The 16,230-nt window shown below is 36.2% G+C and overlaps 2 protein-coding genes across 6 annotated transcripts in view; one reads left to right on the top strand and one right to left on the bottom strand.

Annotated features, from left to right (window-relative positions):
• Positions 1–15,726, bottom strand: part of LOC114244939 (uncharacterized) — a 26,121-nt gene extending 10,395 nt beyond the window's left edge. The window contains exons 1-5 of one of the 5 annotated variants that reach the window (XM_028176899.2): positions 15,422–15,725; positions 11,023–11,185; positions 8,340–8,425; positions 6,553–6,674; positions 6,094–6,310 (exon numbers count right to left, since the gene is read on the bottom strand). In XM_028176899.2, coding sequence (XP_028032700.2) covers positions 6,094–6,310; positions 6,553–6,674; positions 8,340–8,425; positions 11,023–11,185; positions 15,422–15,469 — 636 coding nt within the window. In that variant the 5' untranslated portion in view covers positions 15,470–15,725. Of the gene's footprint in view, positions 1–6,093; positions 6,311–6,552; positions 6,675–8,339; positions 8,426–11,022; positions 11,186–15,421 lie in introns of all 5 variants that reach the window. The other 4 variants (XM_028176900.2, XM_028176901.2, XM_089728978.1 and 1 more) reach the window with 4 other exon arrangements.
• Positions 886–2,210, top strand: LOC149502401 (uncharacterized). The gene has a single exon (XM_089728954.1). It carries the CDS (start codon positions 1,380–1,382, stop codon positions 2,208–2,210), a length of 831 nt encoding a protein of 276 aa, XP_089585080.1. The 5' UTR covers positions 886–1,379.
• Positions 15,727–16,230: the final 504 nt, after the last annotated feature.

Below are 16,230 nucleotides of genomic sequence, written 5' to 3' on the forward strand. Positions count from 1 at the left end.
AGTATCAGTTAAGTTTATGTACAGATATTTTGTAAATATTTTATGGGTAAGTTTGTTTAAACGAGAGATCGAAGATTTAACTGCATATATAGAACAATCGTCCTATCCTTCAAACAATAACTAAGGATTGTTTGGCGGCAGAAAAACGTTAGCAGAACCTCATTTAGACGCGAATAACTACGCTAAAGCAAGCTGGTGCTATGATGCTATTGATGGCAGCTGATGTAATTCAGTATTATTGTCGTAGAGAAAAGCTAGCCCGTCAAGGTCCACTGGATATTAAGAGGCTATTGGAAATCATATCTCACAATGTTATAGTGACTTGGAGACGTTAAGACTCCCTAAATTATGATGACTCATCTTATAAGTATGCTGTTAAAACAAAACTAAATGCGTATTTCATAGTTATGAAAGAGATTTAAAAAAGAAGAGATTCTCAATTAGGATGAACTTATCTCAGAAATCCATCATAAATAGACCGATTTGGGAAAACTATGGTACATTTTATTGTTGATAGAAAACACTCTTTGATTCTGATTTACCTCATGGAAATTTCATCAAAATTTGTTCCATAGTTCGGTTTTCAAATCATATTAGCCGAATGGAAGTGTCATCAAAGTAAACAAAATTGCGAATTTTTAGTTAAGTAATATTAAATACAGGTTTCAATTTTATAAACTGTAATTTATTATTAACTATCGAAGCGGATGAATTCGTGGTGCACATGTATGGCTAAATAGCTACGTACTAATTTAACTAAATTAATGTATTGAATGGGAGATACCCGCCGAGGCTGAGCAAATGTCAACATCGGCTCTGTGTTTTCTTCTATAAAAAAGCGTGAAGTTACAGTGAAAATAATATCAAAAAGAACTTGAGTGAGTGTGCATTATTTAAGGACAAAATTAAAATAGCAAAAATAGTGTACTCAGCAGTGCAAAAAAAAAAAAAAAAAAATTGGCTCGTAAAGTTTATGTACCTACCCAGTGACTTTTAAAGACAAAACAGTATAAATAAAGAAGTTTATACAACTTTATACATCGCAAAACTGCTAGTGGCTGTGAAATAATTAATTATTGACTAGAATAACTATGTAGTGATTTAGTGAAAATTCTACAAAAAAAAAAAAAAAACTACATTAAAAACAAATATAATAAAAATTCCGAAGTCATCGTACATTAACGCCATCTACTAGACGACGACGAGGAGCGGTTTATGTCAAACTCAACTAAATCGACCCACGAAAAAAGTTCCGTCAATTGGCAAAAGAGGTCACTATTAAAAGATTATTAATGAATTTTGTCTTGCTACCAAGTTCCCAAGATCATCAATAGGGGTTACCTGCATGGTAAACAAAGTAACAATACTTTAAATTGACAATGGAGCAGGTAATGACCGCACTTCTTTCTATTCAAAAAGAACTCGACGAACAGAAAAAACTTATACACAAAAAAGGGGAAGAAGTGACAGAGAACGTAACATTAAATATAAATAAGATACTAGAAGAGAAATTAAAAAATTTGGAAGAAAAACATGAAAACCTTAAGTCGAGGGTGGAAAATCAAGAGCAAAGATTATACTACATGGAGAGACAATCAAGACAACGTAATCTAGTCTTCTTTGGATTGGAGGAACACGAAAAATCCTACTCAAATTTAGAAAACACTATAGTAGACTTTGTACATAAATACTTCCCAATACAAATAGACCATAAAGACTTACAAGCGATCAGAAGAATAGGGAAGAGGACTAAAAAGCCACGATCGATAGTTATTACTTTCACAACACTTGGCAAGAAGATAGATATCTTAAAGGGCAAAGGAGCTTTAAAAGAAACACCGTATTATATCAAAGAAGACTACCCTCAATCAGTCTTGCAAAAAAGAAAAGAGCTACAGGAGCAAGTTATAGCAGAAAGAGAGAAGGGTAATAAAGCCATTATTAAATACGACAAGCTTGTTCTACTAAATAATTCATCCAAAGACCCGAAAAACAATAAAAGAAATCTATCAGAATCTCCAGAGAATAACACAATCAACCATGCCGAGCAGATATCTCAAGCAAACAAAAAGAACAAAACCTTGGCTGCCCACATAATCCAAAGGTCTTCAAGCTTTTCCGAAGGCGGAGTAAAACCGAGCATACTAAACTATCTAACAAACAAAAATAACAAGAAAACAAACACACAAGCCAACACCACAAATATATAGCAACGAACCGACCAGCCTCAGCCAGAAAACAACAAACAAACTGAAGAATGTACATTAATACAAAACACACATCTTCCAAGCCGGCTGGTCCCCGTGGAAGAGTACGACCACAACCCTCCAGGAAAACCACAAAAACAAAAAACCACTAAACTGAACAAAGACTTTAAGAATTGTATAAAAATTGGAACTTATAATGTCAGGTCTCTGTCATCAATACACCGATACTTAGAACTCAATAATGCATTAAAAGATATAAAATGCGACATACTAGGACTCTCAGAAACAAGAAAAATGGGCTGCCACATAGAAGAGTATTCAGACTATGTTTTCTGCTATATAGGAGAAACAAAGGGATTGTATGGAGTCGGATTTTTAATAAAAAAGGCATGGAAAAACAATATAACTAACTTCACTGGCATTTCGGAGAGAGTAGCGCTACTTCAAATGAATTTTGGCGGACTAGACATTTCTATAATTCAGGCATACGCACCCACGGAAAAATCAGACGATACAGAAATACAAAAATTCTACAATGATCTGAAAAAAGCTCACACACTATCCAATGAGAAAATCATAATATTGGGAGACTTCAATGCAAAAATAGGGCAACCCAAAAAAGAAGAAAAACTCGTCATGGGACAGTACGGGCTAGGCCAAAGAAACGAAAGAGGCGAAAGACTGCTAGAATATGCATTGGAATATAGACTAGCAATAATCAACACTTATTTCAAAAAAAAACCAAGCAGAAGATGGACTTGGAAGTCACCAGACGAAAAAGTTAAAAACGAAATCGACTACATCATGACAAATGTCCCAAAAATAGTCCAAAATTATGAAGTTCTCAACAACGTAAAGTTTCAAACAGACCATAGACTACTTAGAGCAACAGTTCTATTGAGTCAAGTGAAAAAAAATAGAAAAGGTTTTAAACCACCACCAAAAATCCCAAAAAATGAAGAAGAAACAAGATACTACATAGACAGCCTCAAATCGAACATCGATACCAAACTAGCAGATACCAGAAACGTTCAATCTTACTATGATGCGCTAGAAATAGCTATAACAAAAAGTTTAACTAGCAAAAACAATACAAAAAAAGAAAAACGACACAAAATATTTAGCGAAGAAACACTAGCCTTAATTAACAAACGCAGTGAATTAACTCTAAGAAAGAATAAAGATGCTGATACAAAGAAAGAACTAAGCAAATTATATAAGGAAACTAGCAAAGCGATTAAAAGAGACTATAGTAAGCACAGGCAAAGGATAATAACAGAAAATTTTAATGAATTCCGAAGCACAAAGAGAGCATTTAAAGAATTGAACTTAAGAAAAACTTGGATACAAAAACTAGAAGGCCAACATAAAGAAATTACAACAAGACAAGAAATCGTACAGCAGGCAACTTCTTTCTACCAAGAATTATACAAAAACAAAAATAAAACCATCAAGGAAGCCAACGATTCACACAACTGTTATAACACGGAAACAATTAGACCGATAGAAGAAAAAGATACATACGCCCAGCTGAAGCATCTAAAATCAGATAAAAGTCCTGGTCCCGACGCAATAACCAATGAAGCTTTGAAAATAGGCGCACCAGTTTTACTTAAGCCTCTCACAGAATTATTCAATCTCATACTAGAAGCTGAAATCGTACCAATCCAATGGTGCACGTCGGACATCATATTACTATATAAAAAAGGAAACCCCCTCGATATCAACAACTATAGACCAATTAGCTTACTGGCAAATATATACAAAATCTTCTCATCTATAATTCTTAAACGCATAACACAAGAGATTGAAAAGGCACAACCAATAGAACAAGCTGGCTTTCGTTCTGGGTTTAGCACACTAGACCATATACAGGCACTAGAACAAGTTATAGAAAAATACGAAGAGTTTAATAAGCCACTCTATCTAGGTTTTATCGACTACAGCAAAGCCTTTGACAGCATAAGCCACAACTCTATATGGAAATCACTAAAGAAATTAAACATAAATTCGAAATATATAAATATTATAAAATATATATACAACAACAGCATAAGTTATGTGAAGCTAGAATCTAGAGGTGATGCAATTAATATTGAAAGAGGAGTCAGACAGGGGGACCCCCTGTCACCTAAGCTGTTTATCGCGGTTCTAGAAGATGTATTTCGAAACACAGACTGGAAAAATAGAGGTATAAAAATAAACAACAGGTATCTAAACCATCTCAGATTTGCGGACGACATAGTTATGCTGTCTGAAACAGCAAATGAATTATAAGATATGCTCCGCTCTCTTGTTCAAGCGAGCTCACAAGTAGGATTAGAGATGAATGCTACAAAAACCAAAATCATGACAAACAGCATAGAACGACCCATCAATGTAAAAGGAAAAACTATAGAATATGTCTACAGTTACATCTACCTAGGCAAACAAATATCATTTTTAAAAACGCACAATGAAGACGAAATTGAAAGAAGAACAAACATAGCCTGGAAGAAATTTTGGTCACTCAGAGAAATTTTAAAAGGAGACTACTCAATAAACCTTAAGAAAACTGTATTAGACACCTGTATACTGCCTTGTCTACTGTATGGCTGCCAAACTTGGGTATACACGACAAGAGCAAAACAAAGAATTACAACAACACAAAGAGCTATGGAGAGAAGTATCCTAAACATAAGAAAAATTCAAAAAGTCAGGAGCAAAGTAATAAGACAGAAAACAAAGATGACAGATGCCCTCACACAAGCTCTAAAATTGAAATGGCAGTGGGCAGGTCACGTATTGAGATACACAGACACCAGGTGGACAGTCAACACTACAATCTGGAAAGGGCCAATTGGCAAAAGAAGGGTAGGGAGACCGAAAAGACGATGGGCTGACGACATAACCGAAACAATAGGAAAAGACTGGCAAACGATCGGCAAGGACAGAGATCAGTGGAAAGGACTGGAGGAGGCCTTCACCCGAGGAGGGGTCCATATCCAATAACAAAAATTAACTCGTACTAACATTTAGACAATAGGCATTAATAACTAACTAAACACTAACAAATAAATACCACATTGCAAATGAAAGTTCAGGATAAGGAAATACAGGCTTTTTTATTTTTATTTTATTTTTATTAATGTATTGAATGTGTTAAAACTCTTTGGACAGATTCTAAGTGTGCATCGACCGCGTCACGCCGTCCTGTTTGCATCGGTTCAGTTCCGGGAATTATTCCGTCAGCGGGCACATCCTCGCAAAACACTGTTACTCGTTTCATATTTGAACTTAATAAATTAAATTTTGTTCTCTTTCTTTTTGTTAATATTGTGAAGTGCTATTCGATCAACAACAGTATTATGGAATTTAGGTATTGAATGCACATGGCGCATTTCATCGTAATGTGCACAATGAAAAATTGCCGGGTCTTTTCAGTGAGTCGCAATTCCGATCTGATGGTAGTTTCAGCGAAGCAATGCTCTTGGTAGAGCAAATGTTAATAAACTTTCAAACTGAGCCCCGTAAGCTCGGCTAGCAGTTCAGTGAAACCAGTATAACTCCTCGGGGCTACTGGTAAATAGGTAGGTTATTTAAAAAAATCACAAGGTAAACTTGTACGTAAAGTCTAGAGATTCTTTTTTATCGGTAACAGAACTCACGTGAAACGTGAGGCTGAAACTCTGATTGTATTACATCAGACTCGGTTTATCGGGACTCATGCCAGCTACGTCGAAGACACAGGGTAGTATCTACCCGAGCACTCACAACATCCATAGTATTGGCCTTTGAAAACACAGTGTTCAATTGATATAATAAGGTTTCTGAAGCCGAAAGATACGACATCCGCGACATAAGTAGAGTGTGTTGCGAGGCGCGAGGTCCACAGAGGAACACGTACGTGAGCGCGGTGAGCGGCCGCGCCGTCAAACAGGTGGTTAGTGACGGCCCCGCCCGCCGGTACCTCTCGTCGCTGGCGCTCGGCGTCGGCGCGCAGTCTCCGCACGAGCCGCTCCGCCTCCGCCAGCCGAGCGCGCAGCTCCGCGCCCGTCTCCTCGTTCCCCACCGCTTGGGAACACTTGCACTTTCTACTCTCCGCTTCGAATTCACGAAGTTTTCTGTGAAACATAACACATCTCTTCACACGGAGTAAATAAGCAGACGACAATAGACTCGGCGTCGCTCATGCACATCAGAGGCCATAAATACCCGCCGGCCGGGCGTACTTAGGCTATGCGTCTCGTTGTAGTATTGGCCATGGTAGCCGCCCTGTCTTGCCCAGCTTCTGTCTTCGAGAATCGTTCAGTGGATGGGCCAATTTACCAGCAAAACAATGATTCTTTCTTTAGTATAAACTCACTCGGTTTCTGTATCGACCAACTTCTGTAGCTGAGCTGCCTTGGCCTCCGCAGCACGCGCTTCTTCCTTGGCAGCTGCCACTTCGTGTTCCAGACGAAGTACCAATGCCTTTAAACTCGATTGCTGTAAAATAGAAACAGCAATATTTAAACAGTATTTTTTTTTCAACAATAAAAACTACGTAAAAACAATTAGAATATAGAAAAAATGTATGTACGTGTTGTAATGCTTGCTTTTTTATGTTTTATGTGTAGCGAACGAACTTACGGCCCACTTATTGTTTAGCAGTTACTGAGGCCTTAGACAACACAAAATGAATGCCGCCACCCACGTTGAGATATTTCTGCCGCGAAGCACTAATGCATTCCGATTTCAAGGGTCAAGTCGTTTTACTACTAATATTTAGAAGTAATGTCTCAATGACGGTGGTGGGAAATTCGTTGTTGTTTTCTATGGGTTTTAGTAGCCACTTAACCAATCTAAGCAACAGAAAATAATTTTAAATTTTATCGTACAACCGTGTTTCAACCTAATTATGTAATTAAAACAAGACTATAATTTTAAAAAAAAACTTTAAAATATTTTAAAGAGAGTATAATCCGCCGATAACTACGTATTATGAATAAAGCCATAAATGTACTTACTACATTGCATTACAACGCACAGTTTCAAAGTAATGTAACAAATTTAGTGTAACGCCAATCAATTAAACTACTGTAACGCATTAACTTAACAACTCGAACGCTTACCTTGAGACATGAGGTCGAAATGTAACAGTGACCTCATATTAATTGTTTACGCTATAAACATTTGATATTTATAGTGGATTATCAACAAGGTTACAGTTAAAAAACATTTAAGAATAAGGATAAATAAGAATAAAAAAATAAAGCAATTGATTTCTGTATTGACCAAGTGTTTTATTTTTTTAATTCCATTAAAGTACATTATTTAAGACATATTATTATTATTATTATGTAGGTTTATCATTAATAACATTATTTACAACGTTTCGAATACTTTTTATTATTCGTAGTGACGGATTTAAATTTTAATAAATACATATATTATTATATTTATCATGAATAAGTAGCGTGTGTATGTATAGCTACTAGTGGTCCTCCTGTACCTAGTCGAAATTCGGCTATACTTAATTGAAATTATAAATTTGTACATTATTATAATTCTATTGTCAAAGACTATTATATAGGTACTTCTGAAATCACAGATTTCGCACTTTAGACAAATATTAATAAAGACAAACATATTTAATCCTTAATTTGACAACAGATTATAAGAAAGTGACAATAAACAAAAAGTGTGCATGCGTGTATGTATCAAAGTGTCAAATACATGGTAGTGTGTGTAATAATTCTTTTTTATTGATTTAATGTATTTTTTATGAATCATTTTAAAAAATATTAACATTTTGGATTCCTTCTGTATATTCTCTATAAGTGAGGGAAATTTCATACTCCTCCGTCCGCGCAATTTTCGTAAAAAAGGGTACAAAATTTTTGTTTCACGTATTAATATATTTTATAGATTATTTAATTTTGTATTAATTGGATTTTTTTTAATTTGTACGTATGCACTATCCGCTTCCGTGTAATGGCTTTTATAATGTAATATTTTAATAGCCGCGTGTGGACGTTTCCACAATCACTCAAGTTTCGTAACTCTTCGTAATTTCGTGTTACGCACGCAATTTAGTCTGCATTAGTGCCTTACCGTACATTAAATGAAATTATTTGTAACCTTGGACAGAGATCTAGTTAACGTGGCTACCTCATTATTACGTGGCGGCTCCGGCATCGTGGTAGGGGAACTGGCCTTCGAAGACTCCTTGTTGAAGATCAATTGGAACTGTAAATCTGTAATGTTAAAATACATTTTTATTTAAACGTCCCAAAATAAAAAAAGGGGAATCCACAATCAAGAGGTATGATTTTATAATGTATCTCTATAACAGTTTGTGTATTATGTAAAGCAAATTATTGTCTTCACTACATAGTATAAAACAAAGTCACTTTCTCTGTCCCTATATCTGTCTGTCCCTATGTATGCTTAAATCTTAAAAACTACGCAATGGATTTTGATGCGGTTTTTTTAATAGATAGAGTGATTGAAGAGGAAGGTTTATATGTATAATAACATCCATTAAATAGTGGAAAAATTAATAATAAATTACAGTTTCCGAAGCGAAGCGAGGGCGGGTCGCTAGTATTTTAATAAAAACGAAATACCTTGAATACGAAAATTCTATACAAATTATTCGTCTGATAGCCTTTAAATTCGGAAAATATATTGCTTTGTGAATAAAGACGCTCGCTAAGAACAGATTTTACGTAAATCCTTAAAGTAGCTCTTGACCTAGCGAATACTAAAATTAAAATGGCGTGCTGCGATTTCCCTTAACTAATAGAATCAATCCGATGAAATTGTATTTTGAAGTTTCACAGAAAAAGCTACAATATGATGCTTAGACTGTCCCGATTTCCTTTTTTTTTTCCTACCTAAGCTGATAGCCTTAGAGGCTATTTCAGCGTAACCGTGGCTAATAGGTGAGCTCACGGGGCTCAAACCTGATGACGTTGCTAACACGAACCCTAGCAAGAGCCGTGCTTCGCAGAATCTACCACCGGATCGGAAACGCGACCCACTGAGAAGATCCGGCGAGAAACTCAGTGGGCTGTGTCTGAGAGTTAATTTACTCGTCGAGCCCTTCGTCGCAAGCGACGGGTTCGACGAGAACGGTGACCGGTGCTTGAAGTACCTAAAAGCACCGTTAGTGGATCGGGATGATCCGAGATGACGTGTTTTGGGCGACGTCGACTGCTTTCCATTCCGTCCGCAGGATCGGGAATTAAATCACCCGATTTCCAATCACTGTTATTGTCACTATTTTTCAGTTTGATTTTTTATTCGAGTATCGCGACAATAAATAAGAACCGATTCGCTGTTTTTTTTTTTGTAATATCCATTGATAAATCACAAAAATCTTATTAATGACTGAGTGCCCTATAAAAATGCGAAAACACACACAAAAAGTACAAACTTTATCAAAATGCATATTTTAATATATACAGAAAGATCTCAAGCACACCTATCGACGGAACGGCTTATGCAACTTATAATTATAGCCTGGGAGTGTGCACCGATCTTGAGAAATTCCATCTTGAAATATACTAACGTTTATTTTGGCATTCCACAAGTGGACCGTGACAGGAAACCGATCAAGCTAAATGTAATAATTTCGGACGTAAGGCGACTAATGCCATAAAGAAAATAAGGGCAGTAATGGCGATTGCTGTTAAGATAACATTCTAAAATTAAATCTATCCTTTGTTTTTAATGTAAAGACCAGCTGATGGCACAAGGATCGGTTGTGACGTGGCTTTAGGTTAAACTAGTGGTCCCGCAGTAGTCGAAATTCGACTATAATTAATTGAAATTATAAGTTTGAACATTAGGTATTATGGTTATATTGTCAAAGACTATTATACTTCTATAATCACAGATTTCGCCAAGACTATACTATAGACAAATAATATTAAACAATATTAACCTATTTTCAATTTGACCACAGATATTAAATAAAGTTTGACAATAAACAAAGTGTACAATACATGTGTGTGTATGTCAAATACATGGTAGTGTGTGTAATGGTTTTTTATTGATTTATTGTATTTTTTTATGCATTATTTAAAAAAAAATATTAGCATTGTGCACTTCTTCACTCTATTCTCTATCAGTGTGAAAAATTTTATACTCCTCCGTCCGCGCAATTTTCGTAAAAAGGGATACAAAGTTTTTGCTTCACGTATTAATATATAGATATTTACGACATAATAATATACGATTTTACTGTAATTTGATTCTTAATACTGCATAGGATATGAGGTCCATGCCTAGAAACATAATAAGACTGTTGCTCTTCAGAATTAAGCACTCTGTAGTCTCAGAAAACTTCAATTACTAATAACTAAGAAATGGTTAAGTTCCGAATGTCTTTTCTTCCACGAATGTTTCTTTCCATTCAATGAATTAGAATACATCGATGATCATGAAAAGAACGTCATATGATTTGATTTTTGGAACGAAGTTCCTTATGGGACGATGCGGAGAGGTACCCTAACCGAGAAAAAAACGTCCGTAACGTAAGATTTTTATTATTTATGTATAGTCTTAGTATGATGGCTATACAGTGTCTAATGTAGTCTATCTACACATATTGTTACTATATATTTTTTAAAAAGCATTGTGAATAAAATAAAGTTTTATTTTTATCAATAAAAAAATCGTAATAAAAAATGTATATCCGAATAATTATTTTCTTTATACCTCGAATAGAACTTAAAATTAATATTTTTATAATAAGGATCTTCGTTCCTATCCGGTGTCCCACGACACCACACATCATTTTTTTTTTCTCTGAAGTCTGTTTTTAGAACCAAGAAAATGAACCAACCTCTGTTTCGTTCCCTGAGCGCCTCGATTTCAGCGTGGAGGCCGCTCAGCATCGACCGGTGCTGCTCCTGGAGGAACCTGACGCTGTGCTCGAGGTGAGCCACCCTGGCTGCCGCGTCATTGCTGATCACGAAGCCGCCGCCTTCAGGAGGAGTCTTCTTGAGCTGTACAACAATATTTCAATTAGCTATATCGGTAGCTTTATAGCGAATAAGTCCTTGGATGCTATCATGCTGTATATATCACGTACCATCCCGAAATGGTTTTCCTACCACTGTTCGCGTAATTTATTATGATTATATTTATACATATTATAATGTATAGGTATATGTATATACCTCGGAGAGGAAAATCGTGTGGATAGCGCTAGGTTAGCCAAATACCCTCACATTATCTAGCCTTGAGACCATGACAAAATAGATGAAGTAAATCCCACCCCTCCTGAGTGAGATTTTACTGGCCCACCTGTTCTAGTGAAACTGGAAAGGCCTACAGGCCACCGGAAAGACATCAATCATAAAAAATAAAAATAAAAATAGGAAAATGTGCACCTGCCTGCGGGATTCGAACACTGGCACAGTCGTTTCGCTCGATACGAATGCATTGGCCGTCTTATCCTTTAGGCCAAACTGATTTCGACTCTTAGAACTTAGGTTCGTTTGTGTAAAAGATCGCTTTGACCTTACTCATGAGGGATTGCCCAGATAATTCCCCAATACTCTGTTAATCTCTTATCTAATACACTTTCAATTCCAAGCACCGCTCGCAATAGTTTTACCTTTAGAGACAGGAGCCTTAGACGTATATTTGTACGGATGTTGGTCCACTTAAGAAACGCGCAAGATTTTCACTAGTAATCCTTGATAGCAAAAAAAATCTCCGCGGAACACCGCGGTCAACCTACCGCAATGAGCTTGTATGGCCTCTGATATTCCAGCGATACCTGAATCAACTTCTGATACAGAAACAAGCTCACCTGCCGCCAACATAGTTTCTATTACTATTTTATACACTCTTTTGACCTCAATAACTAGTTGCTTCATTTTCATGTCATGTAAAATTTCTTCATTTTTTTTTATTACTTATGGTAGCGTAGTTATTAATTCAAACCAAAATAACACTAATTCAAGTAGGCCTAAATTTTCAAAATTTTATAACTTTACTAAATTTATTATTAATACTTTATACTAAATTTTATAATTCTAAATACAGTTTCACGAAATTGGGGACTTGGTATGGGTATATACACAAATTACATAACACAAACTTTACTTCATGTATCAAATTGGAATTCAAAATAAGCATAACTTGAATTCATCTAATATTACAGAGATCCCTCTATTGGTGTTGGAACATATGTAGCTTCAAACGTATTTTATTTCTAACGCGAAATTGTGCGATCTAGTTATCAGTGAAGTCATTGCTATAATACCATTCAGACGTCGTCCCCAGGGTGAGTCGCGGAATTCACTTTGCTACGTCCATGGGCTCTGATAACCACAAAATACCAAATGGATCGGGCTCATCTGTACAAAATCTCATACCTACCTACATTTGATATAATGTCTTCCACAAAGTACCTGCTTTACTGGTGATAGGACATCTTGTGAATCAGCACGGCTAGATACCGCCACCCTGCCTATTTCTGCCGTGAAGCATTAATGCGTTTGGGTTTGAAGGGCAGCCGTTGTACTATACTGAAACCTTAGAACTCATATCTCAAGGTGGGTGGCAGCATTTACGTTGTATATGTCTATGGGCTTCGGTAACCACTTAACACAAGCTGGGCCGTCGCTCGTCTACCCATCTAAGCAATACAAAAAGCATACCCAATTTTAAACCTGCGAACCTTTGTGACGTACGAAGCTAAATATTTATCTAAATTTACTGTTTGTTATCATTTGTCTATGTTAACCTGCACACAATAATATCATAATAAAGAACCTTTAAAAGGCTCGTGACACGAAAACATGGTTCGAAATAAATCAATTATGCATATGACACGCTTTTGCAATTAATTTAAAGATTTATAGTGCCATATTAATTAATATGTATTTAAATTTAAGTGAAAATTTTAGTTTGAAATTGGCACGTGTGAGTTATCTATTTTAAGGTTTTTGTTTTGTTGTTTAGTGTATGATGACCCAGTTCTGCGGTCTTACTGAAAACCCCCAGTAAAATGTAATTTATATTATTAACAGTATAAAGGATGAATGATCCTTAAACCAATTAAAAAATTGAAAGGGTTTTCTCGAGTACGTTATGTTGTTGTTAAAAAGAAAGAAGCAAAAGTGTTGTGTCTTTTCCTGTTTATCTATATATAAATTATAAAGTATTATTTTCTGTTAATAATATTAGTTTTCTCGCTATTGTTGGGATACGATTTTAACACACCCTGTACGCTCGGAGCCGTCAGGAGAGCGTTTTTCAAACAAAGACAAGACGTATTCACTGCTTTACCCCATTGCGGTCCTAAGACTAATGTAAGACTAAACTATATGTCCAATACGTGTGAACTCTGGACCTCAAAGAGTTAAACGACCGCAAAAGCTCAAGTTTCCGGTCTTTTGTTGAAAACTTCAAGAAAGTATTCCATTTAAGCACCGTCGATCTGCCGAGCGCAAAATCGATGCTAGACCGTCCCTTGACAAGTACCATACTGATACCGAAAACACGTACGAGACAAAGCACATTTCATTTGCTAAGCAGCTGCTCTTGAGTTGTTAGGTCCCCTTCGGAGGCACTCGGGCGGCTGTTCTCAAGTCCCACCCCTCCTGGCTGAGCCTTTGCTCGCCCACCTGTCCTGGTGAAACTGGCAAGGGCTCCGGGCCACCAGTAATGACATGAACATAAAAAAAACAAACGTGTGGCACTCGGGAACTGCCGCGGTAAAGCTATTGCATAGCATTTTTTATCAACTTATGCAATTATAATTAGACAATGATAATTTAATATTAAAACAATGATAAAACAAGACCACGCTATATTAAACATTAATAAAAACAAAACCTTAACTGTCCCCTTCACACTCATAAGCTAGACCGCGCGAGAGAGAGATGGGCAGACTTTTCATGACGCGCATGCAGTGTGACGTCACGCCACGCGCTTATTCACAAACACTACACAAGCGCAACGTGTGAATGTGTTGAACGCGAGCTACATGGTAGGCGGAGTGAGGGGTGTTAGGTTTTTTTCGTTACGGAATTTCATGATTCGGTCGCCGCGCTCAAGACCCGCGATAAAAGCTATGCAATAGCTTAAAAATAAAAAAGCACTTTTACCACAAACTGTAAACAGCGCTTCCAACTACAAATCGAACCCGGACCAAGATGTACATATCCAAAATCATGGATTAGACCACTAATACGTATGCGAGCACGCAATGTAACATAATTACAAATCAGCTGATGTGCGGGTCAATGATCTCATTTGCATCAGGACATTGGTACTTTAGATTCAGAACTAAAGAATTAACTAAACATATAAGTAGTTTCCAGTTTTTTCGGACACGATGACAACTTGTTTATTTAATGACGAAACAATTTATTTACTTGCGGAAATCGTTTTAAACAGCTAGTTGATACAATTAGATTCTTTATTAAAATAAAACTTTATTTAGCTAGTCCACATAGGTCCACCACCGTCCTATTTATTTCTACCACGAAACAGTCATGCGTCACACTTTGAAGGATGGGACAGCTGTACATTATAATTCAGGCTTTGGCACATGTCTCAAGATGGTATTCATGTTAAGGGCCCCGACAACCGCTCGATATCAACTGCTCCGTGAGCTTGTCTACCTTGAGGTCGATGACAAAGAAAACAGGTATAATGTGTAAAAATGGTAAAATGTTTGGTTGTGTCATTATTAGCTCACGATATCACTTCTAAGTATATTTGTATGAAGTTAAGCAATGTCCTTTGTTCTGAATATACCACCATATCCAGTATTTCATGTTTTTATTTACTTGTGATAATTGTCGAGTCTGGTGTATTTTTCCTACATCATTAATGGAGTCAAAGTACAATAATTTTAATTTTAAAAATGTACGACATTTTTCGATGAAGCAACTGTTGTCCTTAACACGTTTAGTGTAATTAAGTCTGTGCCAAAATATAGGATACATTATAATACCGGTTTCAAAATAATCTAAATTATTTAACTAGATATTTATCACCCATATAACATGTAACATAAAATATGACATATTTATTTTTATTTATAAACAAATTGAGTCAAAACAAAAGAAAAATATTTTTGCGCAAACAAGATCTCGAAATGTAATCTTGCGAACTAAAAGATCACACACAAAGAAACATTACCAACGTGACGCATTTTTTTTTCTTTTTATTATATTTAAGAACGTCTCATTTAATCGAAAGTCACAAAAACAACTCACTTGCAATTTCGAAAACGGCGATGTGGGCACGAGCACTTTTGAAGCCATTTTCAAGCGTCAGACAACATCCGAGTCACGACCGACACGCGTTCAGAGCACAATAGTTTTACAACGCAACACATCTGCGTAACCTTCTAACGCGACGTTTGTTATACACGCGCGTTTTTAAATACAGAAAAATATGAGTTTGAGACCTTGAACGGTCGAGAGAGGTGTTCGCTTGATGCAAGCAGGGCGGAGAATGGTTGCATTGTATTGATCGCGCGTGCGCACTCCGCGTCGGGGTTCTGCTGATTCACCGCTCGTCCCGGCGGGCTCTGTGCCAACACTGATACGTAAAATTGTCATAGTACATGTACGACCTAAGGTACATAGCACGAAAGGTTTATTATTATTTTGATTGCCCAGAAAATTTGAGGGAAAATATGTTTGATATAATCTATATATTAATACGTGAAGCAAAAACTTTGTATCCCTTTTTACGAAAATTGCGCGGACGAAGGAGTATGAAATTTTCCACAATTTTAGAGAATATAGAGAAGGAGTGCAGAATGATATATTTTTTTTAAATTATGCATTAATAATACATTAAATTAATAAAAAACATTACACACACTACCATGTATTTGACGCACACATACACATATCTCTCTCATACTCTTTGTTTACTATCAAACTTTTGTTATTGCTTAAAGTCTGTGGTCAAATTGAAAATAGGTTATTAATGTTTGTCTTCAATATTTTTTGTCTGTAGTGTATGTAGTCTTGGCAAAATCTGTGATTATAGAAGTATAATTGTCAATAGGACC

Source organism: Bombyx mandarina, chromosome 08 (genome assembly GCF_030267445.1).
Source record: "Bombyx mandarina strain Sakado chromosome 08, ASM3026744v2".
Taxonomy (NCBI): Eukaryota; Metazoa; Arthropoda; class Insecta; order Lepidoptera; family Bombycidae; genus Bombyx; species Bombyx mandarina.